This window comes from Zophobas morio, unplaced genomic scaffold (genome assembly GCF_036711695.1).
Source record: "Zophobas morio isolate AGI-343-1 ecotype UQ-CSIRO unplaced genomic scaffold, CSIRO_AGI_Zmor_V1 ptg000006l, whole genome shotgun sequence".
In the NCBI taxonomy this organism is placed as follows: domain Eukaryota; kingdom Metazoa; phylum Arthropoda; class Insecta; order Coleoptera; family Tenebrionidae; genus Zophobas; species Zophobas morio.
The window spans coordinates 16,953,805-16,976,403 of NW_026972111.1; the positions used below are offsets into that span (position 1 = coordinate 16,953,805).

Consider the following 22,599-nt stretch of genomic DNA (forward strand, 5'->3'; position numbering starts at 1 on the left):
TATTCAAAATGTTCGAGGTCAAGGATATGACAATAGGGCGAACATGGCAGGAGTGTATAAGGGTGTACAAGCCATCATATTTCAAAGAAATAATCACGCCAAATACATTCCTTGCGCCGTTCACAATCTTAATTTAGTATGTAAAAATGCCGCTTCTACAAATTCAGGCATGATGACCTTTTTTGGAATCATACAAAGGATCTACACGTTTTTTGTAAATTCCACAAGTAGATGGGATGCACTTATGAGTGTTTTAAACACAACGTTAAAAGGCCATACAGACACACGGTGGAGCTCAAGAGCAAATGCAGTCAAAGCATTATTCCAACAAATAATAGAAGTGTACGATGTGCTAAAAAAAATGGCTTCAAATGAAAAATCGTTGCAATCTGCCGAAAGTAGCAGTCTAATAAAACAAATTAATTTTAAATTTTTATGTATGTTATCTGCATGGCATTTGATTCTACAAGAAACAGAAAAAGTAAATAAATCTTTGCAATCGAAAACGATGAACATACATAAGGCTGCTTGCCTCATCGAAGGCTTATCTTTGACTTTACAACAGATGAGGAATAATATTTTTGAAACTATTTTTGATGAATGTAAAAATTTAGCTGTAAATATGAATATTTCTACAGAATTTGAGGAGAAACGAAAAAGAAAAATGAAGAAATTAGATAATCAAGAATCAGTTGACGAAAACATTAATAATTCTTCAGAAAAATAATTGTATACAGTGGAAATGAAAGGGGTACTGGACGTTCTGATTTCACAACTTAAATGGAGGTATGAAAAACTGAATGAAACATCTTCCGATTTTCAGTTTCTTACTGGCGAAAAATTAATATCATTAGACATAGAAGATTTAAGAAAAGCATCTTACGACTTAGCTCTGAAATATCCTAATGTTATAAATGCTGTAGAAATGTCATCAGAAATATTTAGTTTTAAGAACCAAGCAATTGCCATAATTCCAGATATTAGAGCAGCTACACCTTTGGATCTTTTGAAAATAATTCACGAGTACGGTTTAGTTCAATCGTATCCAAATTTGGAAATCGCGTTAAGAATATTTTTAACTTTACCAGTTACTGTAGCTTCTCGAGAAAGAAGCTTCAGTAAACTTAAGATAATTAAAAATTATTTAAGATCTTCTCTCGGTCAGGAAAAATTGTCGAATATGGCTATTCTTTCCATTGAACAAGAGCTATGCAATCAAATAGATTTTGAAAAAATCATTGATGATTTTGCTTCATTAAAAGCTAGGAAAATTAAACTGTAAAATTTTTAAAAGTAATATAGGGGAGTAGTTTTTGTTAAATATTATTAAGAATTATTTACAAATTTTTCTATGTAATTTGCTATTATGAGTTATATTATATGTTTTTTTTAACTTTTCATTTTGTGTCATTTTGATAACTTAAAATGAATACCCATTTAATTTTTCATATTAATCCACATTTTTCAATTACAATTCTGGTTTCCTTTTAGAAATTCAGAGCACATATCAATTGTAACGTATAGGTAAGTAGGTAAATATCCTATCACTAACACGGGGGGGCGCGGATTTGGCCATCTGCCTCAGCCGAAAAATTATGTAGGCACGGCTCTGATAACCAGTACTACATCCAACATTCTTAAAGATTATAGCGATAGTGATTCAGAATATACTGAATCAGTTCAAGGTAACAAAACAATATTACATTACTCTAAAAAAAGTATGTGCATTATAATATTCATATTATTGTATCATTTCTACCATTAATACTTGATAGTTTAAAATTTGTTAGGACTGGCATTGACTTATGATAAAATTTTCTAAAATTTATAAAAAAAATAATGTCTCTTAATAATAGTATAACATTTTCACGATCAGGAGCACTTGCTGTAAAATTTCTCCATTTTGTTCCATAATCTACATGTTTTTATTTGTTATTTACAGAAACTACCCCAAAGAAGAACAAGAAGCTTAAAATTGAACGTGTAAGGTGGACAGATGAACAAAAAGACAAAATTTTGAATTTCTTCAAAAACCATAGATAGAATTCCAAGATGCTGCCGTGCGCTCAGAACACAACATTTTATCGAGAATCGAGTGATCGTTTTAGACGATGAAAAATATTTTATTTTCGCTAATGCGGAAATAAAAGGTAATGGAGGATTTTATTCTGATAATATAGAAGAGACTCCAGACAATGTAAAGTTTAAATAAAAAGCCAAATTTGAGGATAAAGTTTTAGTATGGTGTGCTATATCTCTGGCCGGTGTTTCGGCACCATACATCGGTCGCGTTAGAGGTGAAGTGGTCGGTGCAAACATATTATATACAAGGCGATGCTTACCAAAATTAGTTAATTTTATAAGGGAGCACCATCACAATGATAATGTTATATTTTGGCGAGATCTGACCAGTTGTCATTATGCACGAATGACAAGAGATTAGTTGGAGCACAATCAGATACATTTTGTACCTAAAAATGACAATCCACCAAATGTTCCTCAGGTTCGCCAAACGAAAAATTTTGGGCAATTCTGAGTAGAAAGGTTTACGGTAATAGTTGAGAAGCCAATTAAGAAGAACACCCACGAAGTAGGATCCGCCAAAAATTGATGTCAATGAGTTTAAGCACTTTTGCGACCTATGAAGGCGATATTACGTCGCATTTGCAGAGCTCGGACCGCGGTCTCTAATATAATTTAATAATAGTCATAAGAAAATATGTACGTTTACTTCCTCTGTTTGAAAATTCAATTAAATTTTGTTTTAAGCTTATTGTCCACAACGATCTAGGATTTCGGGAAGATATTGCTCGTAAAATTTAGCAATATCACAAACACAACAAACATTTTACTTTAGACGATCTTTTTTATTACGGCAAGGCAGAATTAGAATATCAAAATTCATCAACGACACTTTATCGCATTTTGAAATCGATGGGGTATAAATATAAAAAACATAACGGTCTCAAAATTCTTGTTGAAAGTCCAAAACTGTTGTCTAGAAAACACTTCTTTGGGAAAACAACCAACAATATTATGACGTCAACGTGGAGTTAATGAAACTTGGATATATCAGCATGGTAATTCAGTACGGATGTTGGTGAAGGACGATGATCCTAAAAGCAACCCATCTAAGATTCACCAAGATGGTGGTAAACGGTTTACAATCTTGTACGCTGGCTGTGGAACTATTGCTTTTCTTGAAGGGTGCAGCTTCTTTTTAGACAGCAAAATTGAACATCGAGATTACCACAAAACCATGAACCAGCATGTATTTTTAGACTGGGTGGTTAATCAGTTACTGCCAGCAAAAAAGAAATTGTCAGGAAAAACTGTTGTTGTAATGGACAATGCTCCTTATCATTCGACAATAATTGATAAACCAGTCAATTCAAATACTAAAAAAGCTGTAATGGATAACTGGCTTAGGCAGCATCATGTGGAAATAGACGGTGAATCAACAAAAAAACAGTTATATGCGTTGATAAAGCCACTTGCGTGTAATTACATCAAATCGTACGTTATTAACGAATTAACAGACAATTAGCGAAATTACGTTCCGTACAACGTATTTTACGTTATCGTACACAATCGCCAATAGGGACACTGCATTTTCTATACACATAGATGTTAGGGATGCCTTTAGTTCCCCTAGTGACAGAAGGGGTTCACAAGAGGGTTTGACCTGAATCACCAACACTGGCGAGAGTGTATGGCGCAGGACAACCGAGAACAGCCGAACGAGTGCGTCTGCGCGGGAAAAAACAGTAGTCATGTTGTTGGTTGAGGCGGCCATCATCGCGTACAAAAATATCCGAGCAAGAAAGAAGTTAAAACAAGTGGTCGTTTACCCTTATACCACCCCATATCATTACATCAGGAGTGGGATTCACGATTCAACTACAATGGCGGAAGGATCCCCAGCATCACACACCTCGGTGGAGGAACGAATTGAACCACTGGCGTCGGCCGACGGGGCTACGATACATGGTGTGGGCGAGCGTCAAGAAGCTGAAGATGAAACAGGTGGTTTAAGCAGTCCACAAGTTAAAATGGATTGGCAAGAAACTTTGGTATCACTTATGGCCGCCCAGCAACAGCAATTATTCGAGCTAACACGTCGTACCAATATGGCGACCGAAATACCTACAATGACTTCGGGCCGCACCCAACCATCGACTTCGTCTGTTGTTTCTTTCCGACTAGCAGAATTCGATCCCGAGGAAAATGATCATCCGATAGAAGAGTGGTTAGCTGTCGCCACTAGGTTAAAAGAAGAAGAGCATATCGGAGATGGACTTATGATAGCAAAGGCTGGCGAAGCCCTTAAGGGAAGTGCTCATCGCTATTACTGTAACTGGCGACCAGTGCTTCGTACATGGGACGAATTTTGTAAGGACCTAATTGTTGCTTTTCCGGATCGTGAAACCGCTGGTGCGCGTGCTTTTACCGCCGCAACTTTGCGAAGCACCGATTGTGAGTCTTTAAGCGAATACGGAATTCGTAAGCTGCGAGCCATCGATCGTTTCTACGCAGCCCTACCGTGGAACATCAGATTGAGCATGGTTGAATATGGGCTCGATCATGGTGAAACGCAGGCCGCCATTCGTATGCAACAGCCGGGTACGGATCGCGAACTTTTAAAAGTACTGAGTGAATACGACGCGCGTCGTCGAAAAGGTCGTAAAACGCAAGCTCCGCGATCAACCGAGTCGATCAATTTGGTCGCCCCCGAGAAGCGTCAAAAAAGAGGACCTGAAGGCGTATGTTTCAGATGTGGTAAAAAAGGCCACCACAAAGCTAACTGTGACGTAAGACTCGACAAAGATCAAAAAGGTGAAAATTCTGCGCCTGCAGAAAAGAGTGCTAGCGGAAGTGGACCACCAACTTGTACCCACTGCCACAAATTGGGCCATACAGAACCAAATTGCTGGTATAAATACGGTAAGCCCAAAAGAGCTCTTGTGCTTAAGAGGTGACGCCAACTTCAAACAACACCGCTCGCTACAAAGTTGTGTAGTGGAAGTACACTTGAATGTGTGTACCTCATCGATAGTGGCGCGGATGTGTCCCTTATCAATCATTCTATAGTAAAGATACTAAGTGGTATAGTCGTGCCTGAACATACAGTACGTGCTTTTATGGGTCTCGGTACGACAATTGTGCATGGTATTGGTACATGCGAACTTCTCGTTGTGTTGCCGACAGTGACGTTGGAAATTGCTTTTGTGGTTGCACCAGATGAAGTGATTCCGGGTAAGATCGACTTAATTATTGGCTGGGACGTGATTAGTCGACCTAATTTACGCATCGAAAAAAATATTGACGGCCTTGAGCTACACCATGACCTAGGCCAACTTCAAAAAGTCCTTACTGTGCAGTCTACGTCCGATGTAACAATAAACCAACACGAAATTGCTGACTTAAGGCCAAAAATAGAACAGATGTTAATTCATTACCGAAACAAAACACCAACTCATATTACAACTGGAACGATGACCATAAAATTGAAAGATCGTAAACCAGTGGTGTATCACCCTCGTCGGTTGGCTTATGAAGAAAGGATTGAGCTAAAAAAAATCGTGACTGAACTTTTAAAAGACGGTGTTATCCACGAAAGTCATTCGGATTATGCTAGTCCTGTAGTACTTGTGAAGAAGAAAAGTGGCGAAACTAGAATGTGCGTGGACTACAGAGACTTAAACAAGCGAGTCCTAAAGGAACTGTATCCTTTGCCGAACATACAAGATCAAATCAACGCACTTTGCCATGAAAAATATTTCACGATTTTGGACATGAAGTCTGGTTTCTACCAGATGGAAATAGAAGAAGGGGCTAAACACGTGACGGCTTTCATTACACCTGATGGGCATTACGAATTCAACAGAATGCCTTTTGGATACGTCAACGCTCCAGCGATGTACCAACGCGCTATAGACAAAGCTTTGGGTGATCTAAAAGGTACGAAAGCGGTTGTCTACTTGGATGATGTCATGGTACCTTCTACCACAATTGAAGAAGGAATGACCAACCTAGAAGAAGTGTTAAGTGCTCTCGCTGAGGGTGGTTTTTCCTTGAATTACAAAAAGTGTACGTTCTTCGCAACGGAGACCGAGTACTTGGGCGTCATCGTAAGTGAAGGATCGATCCGCCCTAGTCCTCGAAAAGTGACGGCACTGACTCAAACTCCGGCGCCTTCGGACTTAAAAGCTGTCCGGCAATTTATGGGACTTGCCAGTTATTTCCGTCGGTTCATTAAAGATTTTGCGACGTTGACCGCTCCAATAACAGCGCTACTGCGTAAAAATCAGACGTTTGAGTGGACAATGCAATGTGAAAGTGCACGCTAAATGGTAATCGCAAAATTGTCGAGCTCTCCAATTTTGAGAATTTATAATCCAGAACTAGAGTGTCAACTACACACAGATGCAAGCTCGGTAGGACTTGGTGCAGCACTTCTTCAGGAAGAAAATGGTGTCGTGCAACCTGTAGCGTACTTTAGCCGCAGAACTACAGACTGTGAATCAAGGTATCATTCTTACGATTTGGAAACCTTGGTGATTGTGGAAGCTGTGGAACATTTCCGTGTTTATTTGTACGGCAGACATTTTACAGTGTACACCGACTGTAATTCGGTACGAGCGACCGCGCTGAAATAGATATTTACGATATGTGTATCGTAATGTGGAATTTTACGATACGCGATGGAAAAATTGTCCAACGAGCCGAAGGCGAGTTGGATAATCCATCAAGGATCGTAAAGAAACATTACGATACAAATATTGTACAACGTTTTATCTACTTTCAATAATTTTCATAACAATTAACACAGATATTTTTGTAATTTTTTAAATTGTGTTTATGGAGAAAAAATAAGGCGGCTAAATTAGTAATCGTAGTTACTGGTTTGTTTACGTTTTTCACAAGCGTTCAGCGAAAGCAATTTATGTGCAAAAATTAGTGATTCAGAGGATAATTTGCCTTCCGATATTGAAGTGGCTACTCAATCTGCCATCGATACGTTAGTTCCTGGTAAATCTAAAGAACGTTACGAGATAGCGTACAAATATTTTGATGAATGAATGGAAGTTAAGAAAATTGGTGACGTTTCTGAACAAGGTCATGCATTCCTATTTTGCTGAACAAGCAGAGAAGTTAAAACCATCCTCCTTATGGTGCCGATATTCCATGTTGCGAACCTTGGTGTTGATTACGAAGAATGTTGATATTTCTGAATATCATCAGGTTGTGGCTTTCTTCTCGAAAATCAGAAGGTTCCCGACCCAGAAAATCGTTTATTTGTTCCAAAGAAGAGATAAATCAATTTCTTAAGAACATGAATGATAAGGATTTCTTATTTATGAAGGCAAATTGCAACTCATATTGATAAAAAACAATCTCAAATTTATATCGTTTCAGGTTGTTTTGATAGTCGGAGTGTTTGGTGCTTGTCGACACGAGGAGCTCACAAATTTGACGACACGAGACGTTAGAGCCAAAAAAGAATTTATAAAGATCACCTTACTGAATTCAAAAACTAAAATTATGTAGAATTTGCTATAACGAGAGGAAATTTTCAGGGAATAATTAACATGTTGCTTGGTCATAGAGGCTGGAAGTCGGATAGCATGGCAGAAGGATATGTTGAAACATCTGTCGAAAATAAGAAAATAATTGCTACGAAAATAACGGGTTCTTCAGTTACTGTGGGTTCAACAAATTAGGTCACGGTGGAGAAGCCCAGCTTCAACATGGGAACAGCGTCTGGTGGTAACTTTATAAATATTTCAAACTGTGTAATTTATGTTAATAAATGGTTTTGAAACTTTCTTTTCTAAAAGTCACTCTTTACCGCACTAGTGCGGTAATTGTTCCTTTACCGCACTTAGTGCGGTAAAAACTACCATTACAATATCAAAGAAAAACCTGTAATCTGGCACATTACATAATGAAAGTAGATAAAAGAACTTACACCCACGCGTGGCTCGCTGGTGGATCAAATTACAAGATTACGATTTTTCCGTGGAATATCGGCCGGGCCATAAAATGGCTCATGTGGATTATTTGAGTCGAAATCCCCTTGACCTTGATGACGAAAGCAACTTGAAAGTGTGTGCGTTGAAGACGTTAAATGCTACGAAAGTATCGGACGTGCAAACCTTGAAAGAATTCCAACAAAATGATGCTTTTTGTCGTAGTATCATGGACAATTCAAGCAGTGACTCTAATTACAAAGTGATTAACGACATTGTGGTGACCAACTCTGTAAAACCAAAGTGTTTTGTGCCTGTTGCCGCCCGTTTATTGGTTATGCAATTTTACCATGATAAGTCTTCACACATTGGATGGACCAAGTGCATTGAGAAGATGCGCGAAGATTTGTTTTGGCCAAAAATGGGCCAGTGTTTGAAGAAGTACATCCGAAACTGCAGATCTTGTGTTCTTGGAAAATCGCACACAGGCCCTAAAACTGGATTATGGCAGCATGGTACACAACCGACAGATATTTTAGAGACCTGGCACATCGACCATGCTGGAGCTTTAGTTAAATCGTAAGGATGCACTCAAATTCTTGTGATAATCGATGCTTTTTCGAAGTATTGCCGTCTCCATCCGATACCGACAAAAACGACTGATGATTCAATTTGTGCGCTAACAGCAGTGTTCGCAGAATTAGGAAAACCACAGCGACTTATAGCAGATCGAGCTGCTGCCTTTACATCTATAAGTTTCCGGAATTTCTTGAGCGAACAAGGTATTGAACTTCATCACATCGCTACTGGAGTTCCGCGAGGAAATGCCAAAGTGGAGCGCCTCATGCGAACTGTTTTCAACCTCTTATATGCCACGTTAACACCAGAAAAGGAAAAGAATTGGCCGACTGCACTTGCTGCTATTGAGGACGATCTCAATGTGACTGTCCACGCTACGACTGGTCACGTGCCAGCAGTCCTACAATTGGGACTAAACCCACGGCTTGCTGCTACTCGAGAATTTTTGGGTGATGCACCGCCAGATGACAATTTTGTCGATCCCGAAATGGCCGTCAAGGAAGCCCGAGTTCGAATGAGAAAAGCAGCGAAGGACCAAGCACGACGATTCAACGCGTCACGTGTTCGTGCAGACTTGTTTCGAGAAAACGATGTCGTAGCAGTAGAAGAATCGCAATTGGCTGGAGGAGGAAAACTCAAGGCAAAGTTCAAAGGCCCTTATACTGTGTGGAAGGTCCTGCCCAACGAACGATATGCGTTAGTAAAGAAGGGGCATCGATCCACTGTCGCCGCCCATGAGCAGCTGAGACCTTGGCCCTCTGCGGAGCACCAGGTGTAACATAACAGGTATGAAATGTTGCAACAATTGTCAAATGTGCGGACATTTTTGAGAATTGAAGTGCTTATGTGCTGAAAACTTAAATGAAAAATAAGAGATCGGGACTAGAGTTTGGGGTCTGGGATCGGGGACCTGCAGGGTCGGGTCAGGGATCCGGGATCGGGAACTCCTGGTCTTGAATTTCAGTTGTTAAGCACTCAAAATAAAAAGAAATAGTGGAGAGTTAAGGTAGAGTCCGGGACTCGAATCAGGGACCCAAAGTCAGAGATCCGTGATCAGGGACCCACAGAGGTCAGGGATCTAAGATCAGAGGCTAGAGGTCAGGGATTCAAAGTCGGGGATTCACAGAGCAAATTTCCAAAAGTTTTAACATTAGAAATAGTACAACATAAAGAAAAGGAGATTCTGTTTGTGTTTGGACTTGCAGGTGACACCTGGCAGTCTGCGCTGGCGTCGCGAGGACGCTCCGATCGCAGGATGGCCGTGTTAGGGATGCCTTTAGTTCCCCTAGTGACAGAAGGGGTTCACAAGAGGGTTTGACCTGAATCACCAACACTGGCGAGAGTGTATGGCGCAGGACAGCCGAAAACAGCCGAACGAGTGCGTCTGCGCGGGAAAAAACAGTAGTCATGTTGTTGGTTGAGGCGGCCATCATCGCGTACAAAAACATCCGAGCAATAAAGAAGTTAAAACAACTGGTCGTTTACCCTTATACCACCCCTTATCATTACATAGATATAACAGTTTTTTCTACGTTTTGCGTGCTGTACGTTCTGCGGAACATGGTTTCGCTAATTGTCTATTAAAAGAACATAATATTGATGTGCTTAGATTGCCTCCCTACCAATGTGAGTATAATCCAATTGAACTGGAGTGGGGACAATGTAAACTATATTACAATAAACATATTCTCTCTTGTTACAGTAGGTGCAGACAAATGGCAACATTTTATTAGACATTGTGAACGGCTAATCGGGGATGATTGGAAGCGTTTAATGGGTAATGCACCATATGAAGATATACCCCCAATCATAATTTCTCTCGATTCTGATTCTGAATCAGAATGTTCTTCCGACATTGATGCGCTACCTAGCGAAAGTTTACAAGAGAAATTCATGACTGTAATGTATTAATTAAGGCGTAGATTAAGTGTACAGTAGGTTAAGTAGTAAGTAGGTTAATAATAAGATGTTATGGAACGCGACTGCGCATAGCGTAGGTACTGATGTTTCTTGCAAGGACTCGTCCTCTTAGAGACAGACAGTCGAATAGGTAAGACATGAATTTGTGAGTGGCTTAATAAACACAAATCAACACGTGTTCGTTTTATTAATACTTATCACTGGCGACGAGGATTGAAAAGAAGAACAACGAAGATGATTGGTTTGATACAAAATTTCAATCCACGTGTGGACAGCTGGATTTTATACCAGGAACAGCTCGAGCAATACTTCGAAATAAATGACATCAAAGATACGGAAGCATCTAAGAAGCGAGTAGCGGCGTTGATCAGTTTAATTGGCCAAGATACATACAAGATACTCAGAGACGTGTGCACACCAAAAGCCCCTAAAGACAAAACGTACGAAGAGCTCTGCAACCACTTGAAGAAGCATTTTTCTCCGACCACGTGCGTTTTCAGAGAGAGGTTAGAATTCTACGACGCGAAGCAGTTGGAAGAAGAGACCGTAAACGATTGGCACGTGCGAATACACAATCTCTCAACGAATTGCGACTTCGGTGCCGACCTAGGGAACGTCCTCAAAGACAGATTCGTGTGCGGAATGCGAAAGGGCCCAATTCGAGACCGACTGTGCGAGGAAAAGCCGAGCAAATCACTAGAAAATCTCTTGGAAATCGCACTAGCGAGAGAAACCACCATCAAGGCTGACAAGGAGATTAATCTGGTCCGAAAAGAAAGGTGGAATCCAGGTCTTTTGGGGAACGGAAACAACACGTCAGGAGTACTCGAAGGACGCAGAAATGGAAACAATCCAAGGAGGTGGTCCTGTAAAGCATGTGGAGCCGCACATACAGGGAACCAGAGGTGTAAATACGCAACGTACAAATGTAACTCTTGCCATAAAGTGGGTCATTTATCCAAGGTCTGTAGGTCAAGAGCTACACAAAACGCCATAGAAACGGAAGAAGATTTTGAAGAGGTACAAATTTTTAATTTAGACTTTCAAGTGGAGGAACCAATGAAGCTTCAGGTCAGTGTAAACAATGTGAGGTTGCCAATACAGATCGACTGTGGAGCAACCTTATCCGTTATAACAGAGGAGTGTTATAACCAGTATTTTAAAACTGCATGCCCATTGTTTAAAAGCAGACTTAAATTAAAATCATACTCGGGAGATACTGTTGCCAATAAGGGCTACATAAAGACTACGTTAAGGTATAAAAATGTGGTACACAATGATTTTGTATTTCACGTAATAGATAAGACAGGGGATAACAATTTGTTAGGCCGGGACTTTTTAAGTAAATTCAAATTTACATTAATAATGATTGTGAAATTAATAGCTTAGGCACCGATACAAAAATGTTTGCCGAGGAATTTAATAATCTATTTTCAGAGCAATTGGGATGTTACAAGCACAGGACGTTTACAAGGTAAATAGGCTCCCTTTCGGGATTGTACCAGCAAGCGCAATATTTCAGCGCACATTAGAGCAAACGTTAAGCGGACTCGTCAGGGTGACCAACTTTTTAGACGATATACTAGTCCCTGGAAAGACCAGACAAGAGCACAAAAACAACTTAAGGCAAGTATTTCTAAGGCTGAAAGAGGCAGGCTTTGTTTTGAAATTATCAAAGTGCGAACTTTTCAAAAATGAGATAAAATACTTACGATATGTAATCTCAAGAGAGGGATTAAAAACCAATAAGGACAAGATCAGAGCCATGCTTGAAGCACCCAGGCCAAGGGATGTGCGGCAGGTAAAAAGCTTTGTTGGCTTAGTAAATTACTACAGCAGGTTTGTACCAGAATTTGCGGGAATAATGAGGCCTCTTTACGAGCTGTTAAAAAGCGACAGGAAATTTGCTTGGGATCATGGTTGCGAAAAAGCATTCAACCTCATCAAACAAGAAATAGCGTCAGATACGGTACTAGAGCACTTCGACCCTTCACGACCGATAATTCTATCAACGTATGCCTGACATTATGGAATTGCCACCTTATCACACAAGACGACGAATGGAGACTTTAAACCAATAACCTTCATTTCCAGGACTCTAAGCAAGGCAGAAGGCAATTATTTGGTTCTTGATAAAGAGGCTTTGGCGATTTACTGGGCGACATCAAAACTCAGGACATATCTTCTAGGGCATAGCTTTGAAATACACACGGATCACAAGCCACTAATCTACCTTTTCGGAGAGCAAAAAGGAATACCACAAATGGCATCAGCTAGATTCCAACGGTGGGCACTCTATCTATCCGGATTCCAATATAAAATCAAGTTCGTCAAAGGCCAGGAGAACAGTGTAACTGACATGTTGTCAAGACATCCACTGTACTCGGAAACACCAGGTGAGTCTGAGGAGGTTACGGAGACAACACATCTCAACCTAGTAATTGCAGAGGAAATGCCAGTCACACACACCGCGGTATCGCGAGACACACGTCGTGATCCCACGCTGAGTAAGATCGTAAAGTTCGTAACTGAGGGGTGGCCAGAGCAAAAAACAGACGATTTCCTAAAACCGTTCGTCCAGAGGAAAGACGAGATAACCTGCGAACAAGGATGTCTGATGCGGGGCTACAGAGTAATTGTGCCCAGGAAGCTGCAGCACCACCTGTTAGAGGAACTACACAGCAGTCACCTGGGTATTGTCAAAATGAAATCAATAGCCAGAGCTTATTTTTGGTGGCCGAATTTGGACAAGGACATTGAGAACATAGCTCGTAGCTGCATTCCATGCAATAAAGTCGCAAGGGAACCTCAGAATGCGATCCCAATTCCGTGGAATAGACCAACGCGTCTGTGGCAAAGAGTGCACATCGATTTCCTTGGACCGATTAATAACAGCCACTACCTCATTATGTTGGATGCTTATAGTAAATGACTTGAAATTTTTAAAATGAACTCAATCACGTCCGCTGCAACAATTAGCAAAATCAGGGAAACATGTGCAAGATGGGGAATTCCAGAGACTTTGGTATCAGACAACGGTACACAGCTTACATCAGAGGAGTTTTCAGTTTTCTTAAAAAGAAATGGAATAAGGCACGTTACCGGACCGCCGTACAAACCAGAGACAAATGGAGCAGCAGAAAATGCAGTAAGGAGTTTTAAGAAAGGCTTCAAGGCAGCGCTTTTAGACCAAAGAAACCGACACGTTTCGACAGACACTCTTGTCAGCAGGTATTTATTCTGGTATAGAAATTCTACGCACTGTCAAACGAATGAAGCGCCAGCGAAATTGATGCTGGGTAGACATCTCCACACGACGCTCAACTTAATGAGAGCTGACACAAACCGAGACACAGAAAGGCAATTTAACCATAAAGGTCGAGATTCTCCAACATTTGAGAAGGGAAGTATAGTTTGGATTCGGGACTATCGGAAGCCTAACACCAAAACTTGGCAGGAAGCAAAGGTCATCGACATATTGGGACCACGAAACTACACGTGCGAGTTACCAGATGGACAAAAATGGAGGAGACACGTTGACCAAATGAGAAAAAGAATTGAAGCACCAAGCACTGAGGACAGCAAGTCAGAGACAGTACAGCCAGCGAATACAAACCAAGAAGTACCACAAAGGAAGATGCCTGGGGAACCAATAATGCCATCAGCTACACCGCCACCACCAGAACAAACACCATCTCTCGAACCGCAACCCAACCCTATTCCAGAGATTAGGAATTAATATTAGGCGCATTCGGGTTTTTCAAATGTACTTATCTTTAATGGGGGGATATGTAATGTATTAATTAAGGTGTAGATTAAGTGTACAGTAGGTTAAGTATTTAGGAAGTAGGTTAATAATAAGATATTATGGAACGCGACTGCGCATAGCGTAGGTACAGATGTTTCTTGCAAGGACTGGTCCTCTTAGAGACACGACAATCGAATAGGTAAGACATGAATTTGTGAGTGGCTTAATAAACACAAATCAACACGTGCTCGTTTTATTAATACTTATCAATGACGAAGTAATGGAACATGCACAAATGGTTCATGAACGAATGGAGTGTACATATGAACAATTATTAAACATTTGTGAAATGACTAAATCAAATGAATCAATTATCCTGCCGGAGAGATTGTCTTCTTTACGATGGCACGGCAGAAATCATTTTAGTTTGCGTATCTGATAGTGAATACATTTTCATTTTCGTTTCTCTTATAGATTTGTCTGTCTGTTTCATATTGTTTTATTGGTGGTATATAATTCGAATGTTTATAATGTACAGTCTGGGACACGGAATTTCAAACGACCTGTCAATCATAATGACAATAAGGTATAAGACTACAATGTTTTTAAATGTCAGAAAGTTGGTTGTCGTTTGAAATTCCGTGTCCCTGACTGTACATCCTTATCTTTCTATGTAATTTCGTCTGTTTACACAGTCCTACATAAATAAGGGTTTCATTTGAAATATTTACGAATTCAACCAAAGTTCATTAAGCGATTAAGAAAAAGATATTAGCAATTAATGAATGTAAGACTTAACTAAAATCGTACGATAAAACTAGAAAAAATGAAGCGGATGTATGCTGCCTTTATTATGATGATGTTTAACCTCTGATTTGTGTCTAATAACATAACTTGTCAGCTTGTCACTTTTTCATTTGGCACTTAATGTCAATAAGTCCTCAATACAAACGGCTCTAAAATCCTTGTTATGTACAGCAGCAGTGTTGAAACATAAGAGTGAAAGCAATGTAAATTCTGTGTTTTCTGTTATATAACATACTATTTAGTTACATTTTCTTTTGTTTACAATATTATAGACGTGTACAACACAGATGTACAACAAAACGTGTTGTTTACTGTAACGTCCGCGACCCTACAGCTTTGCGAGGGTTGTGATCTCAACTAAATACACTGGTAAGTTGTCGACCTTGAAGTTTGCTTACATTTTGAAGACTTTTACCAGATATTCTTGTTTATCCTGGTGTGTAAGTATCTCATTTTTATGTTTCTGTACCCCTGGTCGTAACGATATTTGTGTGATGCATCACTGCGCATGTCCCTCGTATGATGCCAGATGAGACGGGAGTAGTGTCCCTAGATATACTTACTGCATGTTGTGTACTTCACAATCATATCATCATATTTGAAGGTTATGAGGATGGCGAAGATGCAATTGATGAAATTGACAACGTACCGAACCTTGAAGAACATTCTGACTTACCGTTAGCAAATGTTCATCCAAAAAGAAATAGAATTGTAAATATTCTGTAATATTTATTTTTGAAATAAACATAAAAACATAAACAATAATTCTCTAACTCAATAATACATTAACAAAAACAAAATTCGAAAATAGGCCCAACAAGAATAATGCAAACAGCAAGACAAAAAAAATAATTTAATTTCTGCAATAACTGTTGAAAAATATTGTTTCTGGCTCGCTGTATGTCGTTGTTGCCTTCAACAGCTTTTTGTAGAGCAGATATTTCTTCTTTTGGTCCACCTCGCTTGTTTACTTTCTTACAATGAGTATTTTCTCCACTTTCTTTATTGGTTGTCAGTCGTCTTTTGAGAACAGCGTCTCGCACAGCTGAGGCAGTTTCAGGAATCATTTTATGGATTCGAAAGATAGTGCGGACAATGAGGACACATTTTGCGAAGACTATGTCTACGGCAAGCACGTGCGACAACCGTTCCCGTCCTCATATTCGCGGGCTGAACGGCCAGGAGATCTAATCCATTTTGACACGATCGGCCCCCTGAATGAATCGTTAGGTGGTTCGCGGTTCGCAGCTGTGTTTACCGATGATTGTAGTGGTACGATCATCGCAGTGCCTATGAAAACAAAATCCGACATCGTCGACGCTATGATCGATGTGATAGCTGATGCAGAAGCGAAAATTTTTTGGTTTTGCAAACACTAGTGATTCAGGGTGGATAACAACAGAACATTTTATGATATGGTTTAAAATGTTTATTCCATTTTCTAGAGCAACTAAAGAACGCCCTGTGCTCCTCCACCGCATACTACTCACAGGCTTCAACCACTAAATGTGTATTTTATAAAACCTCTGAGTGCACATTGTGAGACTGAAGTTCGCAACTGGCTTCGCTGCAATCCCGGAAAAATCGTTACACTCTCTTAAATTTCAACATTATTTGGAAGTACATTCGTTAACTCAGCAACAATGAAGACCGCTCTTAGTGGATTTCGAAAGACTGGCATTTGGCCTCCTGATCCAGAAGTCTTTACCGAAGCAGATTATTTACCCTCTGCTACCACTGAGATAGCAAATATTGAACCAGAAAATGGACCAGAAGAACCATCAACAACTTTGGAGGACTCTCGGACAAAAACTCCTACAGAAATGGTATCTTTTGTTGTTACAGAGGCTAAATCACCAAGACCACAAAGAACTGCATCTGATATCTTAAATCCTCAGCCGCAATGTTCTTTTTGGAACAACACAACTTTTAAATCTAATGATAGCAGTTCAAGTTTTTCATGCTTGTCCCCTAAAATAGCACTGCCTATTCCAATTATCAAACAAACTATTAAAATAATTTTTCGAAAAAGGGGCTAAACAGTCATCTTAACATCCACTCCATACAAGGAAGAAGTAGAGACAATTGTTGCAAAAAAGTCGTCATCTTTAACGAAAAAAAAAAGAAACAATAAAAAAAAAACTCTAAAATCGGACCACACACCATCTAAAACTAAAACATCACAAAAGAAGGAATCTAAAATCGTTAAGAAATCTAAAAAAAACCAAAGAATCTTCTGATTCAAATTCAGAAGGAAGTGATGTCGAATGCCTTTACTGCGAAGAGTTTTATTCAAAATCAGTAGAAGGATGGATTTCATGTTCTAGGTGTCATAAATGGGCACACAATTATTGTGCTGGTGTGGATAGCGAAAACGACGAAGCTGTTCATGTTTGCGACATTTTCAAATAATTTTGTAGATTTCAAATATACTAAAAATAAATGTCCAGTTTATGTTTTCCACACTTATTTAACTATCATTTACTATACCCCATTCAATCCTACCCCTGGGGCAGAATGGGACAAATCCACACTTTATAAAGTAATTTTTAAAAATTTAGCAACGGCAAATTTGGGAACAACTGTTTCTAAAATGTTTAGCTAATACTGTAAGCTGTTGTTCAATGTCAATAGATATTGATATATTTCGCTTTTTTTGTCTAAAAATTCATATAAACACTAAGTACCTCGTTCCGCTCTTCCTTCCCTTATCTATTGATGACAATGTGCGATTTATCAGAGAAACTAAATTTCCAAAAAGAACTCATCGTGTGAATTGCAATCAGCGAATGTCCAAACCGCATTTTTTTGAATCCAGTCTTGCAGTTTCTGCAGAGACCTATAAGAAAATAGCAGAATTTATCAGAAATTCACACATGGGTAAAATGTTATTTTTTGGCCTGATCTTGCCCCTTGCCATTACGCAAGGGTTTCTATGGACGAGCTAACAAGGCTTGGAATTAGTTTCGTTCCAAAAGATAAGAACTCCCCAAATGTTCCACAGCTTAGATCTATTGAAGCTTTTTGGGCCAATCTTAAGCGGAAAGTTTATGCAAACAATTATACACCAAAAAACCTCAAATGTTTGAAGAACAAGATCAAGTTAGAATTAGAAAAAATGCAACATTCAGTTTTTCTAGGGCCACGAAACATGTTCCTGCTAAATGTCGAAAAGCTGCAAGAAGTGGCGTAAATACTTTTTTCCAATTTCCACTAATAAAATGCTCCTTTTGTATGTTAAATCTCGCTATTAAAACAATAGTTTAATCGAAAGAATGAATAAAATGTTTATAGTGCAACACTTTATTCACACTGTCATTGACAACACTAATAAAGTAAAAAAACTAAAAATTCGCACTACCACTGAAATTTTCGTTGCTATGGACATATGGATATTTAACTAAAATTTGCAACGTTTGATAGTCCACCTCCTGTAAAACAACCCTAATGAAAGTCCAGGAGCATCGTTTGAATTTGAGCGTGACGAAAGTACAGGCAGTTTAGGCAATTTACCTTCTTCAAATGTTCATGATATTGGTAATAGAATAATTAATAATTATGTATATGGATTACCTAAATAATACATGTTTTGAACAATTTTGCGAAATTGGAAAAAATCTTGTATAATACACGTGAATAAACGAATTTTATCCACTCAAAAACATTGTCACACTCAGCTTCGCCTCGTGTGCTAAACTGTTTTTTCGGTGGATAAAATTCACTTTTATTCACTTATACCATAAATAGCTATTATACATTGAGTTCAAGTACTCATTATTAATGTTTTTTAATTTCAATTTCCAACTGTCCTAAATAAAAATTTTCCAATGAAATAAAATTGGTAACACGTTAAGGATAAATATTAATAAAAAATATTTTTTTCTCCAAACGTAAAACGCTCAGAGCGGCATTAAAATAAAAAGCTGCCAAATTATAGTTATTATTTATTGAAATGTAAATTGAAAGTAGTTACTAATATTTGCATTTTTAAAATTACAAGCGCTTGAAAAAGCTGAGTATACATCATCAGCTCTACTTACAATCGAATTAACAGTATTGACACAATTCATTGAAAATCTCTGGGAAGGTTCCTCAAAAGGTTCAATAGCAGACGTACGTAATAGTATATGAGCTAGCAACGTTTTCAAGAAAGAATTTCAGGTCAGCTGATTCTTTGATATTTTGTTCTCCTTCCTGTATCGGGTAGACCCTAGCTCATCTGGCTGGCCGTGGCGGTTGGGTTTATTAGTGCGCATCCTACCTGTATAGAGGCTTTTTTTCGCGACTAACCGTGTTGTAGAATAGCGGTTACGAAGTGTTATACCCCCACTCTTCGTATGACGTCAGTTTAGAACACGGTTACTGAGTCTCCGCAAAAATGTTGTACGTAAGCTCATATAGGGGGAAAAAATTGACATTTTATTTTCTTCAACAAAAGTGGTAATGTAATCAACAAATCAGCAAGGATTTATGTCAGACAAAAAAAATTCACGTAAGTACATACATAAAGATGGATATTGCTTTAGTTGATGAATGAAGTACTTTTTGTAGATTTTATATAAAATAATGGCGTTAATCCCGTACATGAATAATGTGGATCTGTTTGTGTTAATCGATTTAGTTTTCTCCGATGCTTCGATTGTAGTTAATTATGAACAGCTACTTGGACGTAAGAGAAAGCAGATATTTTGGAAGATTAGGGAAAAACATATACGACAAACAGTTGATCATTCTGTTTGGTTAGAGGCATACAACGACAGAACATTTTATGAATTATTTAGGATGCAAAGGACAACATTTCGAAAATTCGTTGATGTTCTTATTGCACAAGATACGAATAATTTAATTAGAAAGAAATACAGAGGTGGTAACTACCCTGTTGCCTCAGAGAAAAGTGTACTTGTTTTTTTATGGTTTTTATCAAGACAAGACACACTGTTGTCAATTGCTGATCACTTTGATTTGGTACCTTCCACTGTAATGAATATTGTTAATAGTTTGCTATACCTAACATTACAGTTAAAAAAGAAGTACATATTTTGGCCAAAAACCGAAGATGAATATCGTGCAATTAAGGATGGATTTAAAGGATATCCTAGTAAATAATTAAATCTGAAAGAAATGTAAGTAAAAAGTCTCACGTTTATGTAATATTTTAGATGTGATTGGTGCAGTCGACGGAACACATATTAAACTGAAGGTACCAGCAAACCAACATGATAGTTATATTGACAGACACCAAACATATTCCATCAATTTAATGGGAATATGCAATGCTGAAAACTTATTTACATATGTTTTTGTTGGTTATCCAGGGTCAGCACATGATTCAAGAGTAAGAATTAAATACAAGAAGTTAAAATGTAATGGCCATTCATTTATTTTGTAGGTGTTTTCAAATAGTGCACTGGTGAGACATATTGAAACATATGGAAAACATATATATTTTCCCAATGAAGAGGATCATTTAATAGGAGACAGCGCTTTTCCTTTGAGAACGTGGCTTATGACACCGTTTTCTAGGAGAAATAATTTAACCAGAAGGGAAAGACATCATAATTGGTGTTTAAGTTCGGATCGAGTTTGCATTGAACATACGTTTGGTATTCTCAAAGGGAGATGGGCTAGATTACAATACATAAATACATACTCAGTCAGTAAAGCTATTGAAATCGCCACAGTTGCATGTATTTTGCACAATTTTTGTTACCTGAATGGGGATGAGTGGCCGGCCGAAGAGGTAGAAATTCGTCCAGAAGAAGATCACGTAGAAGAAAACGACAGAGAAGCATTTCGGCGTGGAGAACATAAGAGAAATGATATAGCAAGGTATTTAATGAATAATGTTAATGAGAATAATATACCGGGCATTTTTTTTTAAACTGAACATAGGCCTATGTTCAGTTTTAAAACGACGCTGTCAATGCAGGAACATTGTTGGTTGCATAACCACGAGAAATCGTTTGAGTAAAGCAGAGCTTTTTCACCGAAACTACAGCGTGTTATGCACATGTTCAACAATAAACAAAACCATAAATACGACAAAAATTTTATAAAACAAAAACTAAATTTTATAACAAATATTCGAAATGACCGCCTCCCTGTTCCAAGCAATAACCAAGTCTGTGATGGAATCCTTGCACTGCATTTCGTACGAAATTTGGATTCAACTCTTGGCAAGCTCTGACTATTCGTTCTTGTAACTCCTGAATTGTTTGAATTTCTACGTGATCATAAATTGTATTATGTAGGTGTCCCCAGAGAAAAAAATCATTTGGCAAAAGATCTGGTGATCGTGCAGGCCAAGCTACAGGACCAAATCTGCCTATCCAACGTTCACCAAATACATCATTTAAATAATTCGTAACTATTCTACACGAATGTGCTGGTGCACCATCCATCTGGAACCAAATATTCTCAATATTTAGTGGTTCAATTTCAGGAATAATATGGTCCCTTAAAAGTCTAAGAAATGTATTTGCATTTAAATTGCCATCAATAAAAAATGGTCCAATGAACCTATTGTTTATTAAGCCAGCCCACACATTTAGTCTTTCTTGTACTTGATGGCGAATTAAATTTTGCACATGAGGATTTGTGCGGGCCCAGTATCTGTAATAAGAACATTTTGGCATAAATAGCATTGAATAATAAAATTGTAGAAAATTTGACCGATAATTTTGTGAATTAACTTCGCCATTCCTACTAAATGATGCCTCGTCTGTAAACATAATGTTTTCTAAAAGTTGTTCATTAGTGTTCAGTGAGTTAAACATCAATTCACAAAAATCCGTCCTCCTAATTTTATCCTCTTCAGTGAGGTATTGATGATTCCTAAATTTATATGGTTTAAATCGACATTATTTCAAAACTTTTCGAATTGAGAATCTGGAAATACCGAAGTAGTTCCTCTTCAGCGTAGCATAATACGTTTAATTTCATCTCTTCGGTTAAAATGTGACATCTCCTATTTCTTTGATGATGGCTATTGACGACACATCCTCTTGCATTAAAATTTTTAATTATGTTCCAAATTGTTGCGAGAGACGGAATTGGCCTAGTAGGGTACTGTATTGAAAATAAATCTCTTACAATTCGCATGCTACTACCAGCTTGGTACCATTGCAGTATTTGAATTTTTTCTTCTGTCGAATACATTGTGTGCAAGCAGTTTTGACATTTTAGAAAACATTTCAAAGCATTCTATTTGATTCTACTTTTTTAAACGATGGAGTTGTTGTAATGTTGGTTGCATTACAGTTGCAATTGACTGCGTCGTTTTAAAACTGAACATAGGGATATGTTCAGTTTAAAAAAAAATGCCCGGTATAATATGATATATTAATGTAACTGAACAATAAAAATATATATATAAAAAAAATATATGTTCTTCATTTAACAAAAATACTAATATCTACTTTTCTAAACAAAATAAAATGAGAACATGTGAGGTCCACATCAGTTAGGGTGAGAACAGCTTCAGACAACTAGTCCGAGTCTGAATCTGAATTGTGCTTACGTTTTTTCTGACGGATTAAGCTATCAAATGTGTTTAGTAGCCTTTCTCGTTGT

At 38.3% G+C, this 22,599-nt stretch overlaps 2 protein-coding genes and 1 long non-coding RNA gene across 6 annotated transcripts in view; 2 read left to right on the forward strand and 1 right to left on the reverse strand.

Annotated features, from left to right (window-relative positions):
* LOC135123729 (uncharacterized) overlaps positions 1-22,599 on the reverse strand; it is a 251,917-nt gene that overhangs the window by 125,778 nt on the left and 103,540 nt on the right. The window lies entirely within an intron of this gene.
* On the forward strand, positions 13,420-14,211 carry LOC135123863 (uncharacterized protein K02A2.6-like). The gene has a single exon (XM_064048740.1). It carries the CDS (start codon positions 13,420-13,422, stop codon positions 14,209-14,211), a length of 792 nt encoding a protein of 263 aa, XP_063904810.1.
* Positions 19,961-20,861, forward strand: LOC135123165 (uncharacterized). Its single transcript, XR_010279570.1, has 3 exons — positions 19,961-20,125; positions 20,187-20,362; positions 20,417-20,861. It is a non-coding gene; the product is annotated as an uncharacterized LOC135123165 (long non-coding RNA).

Bases quoted from the DNA above. Each gene is read 5' to 3' on its own strand.
- LOC135123863 (XM_064048740.1), top strand. From the start codon at position 13,420: ATGAACTCAATCACGTCCGCTGCAACAATTAGCAAAATCAGGGAAACA.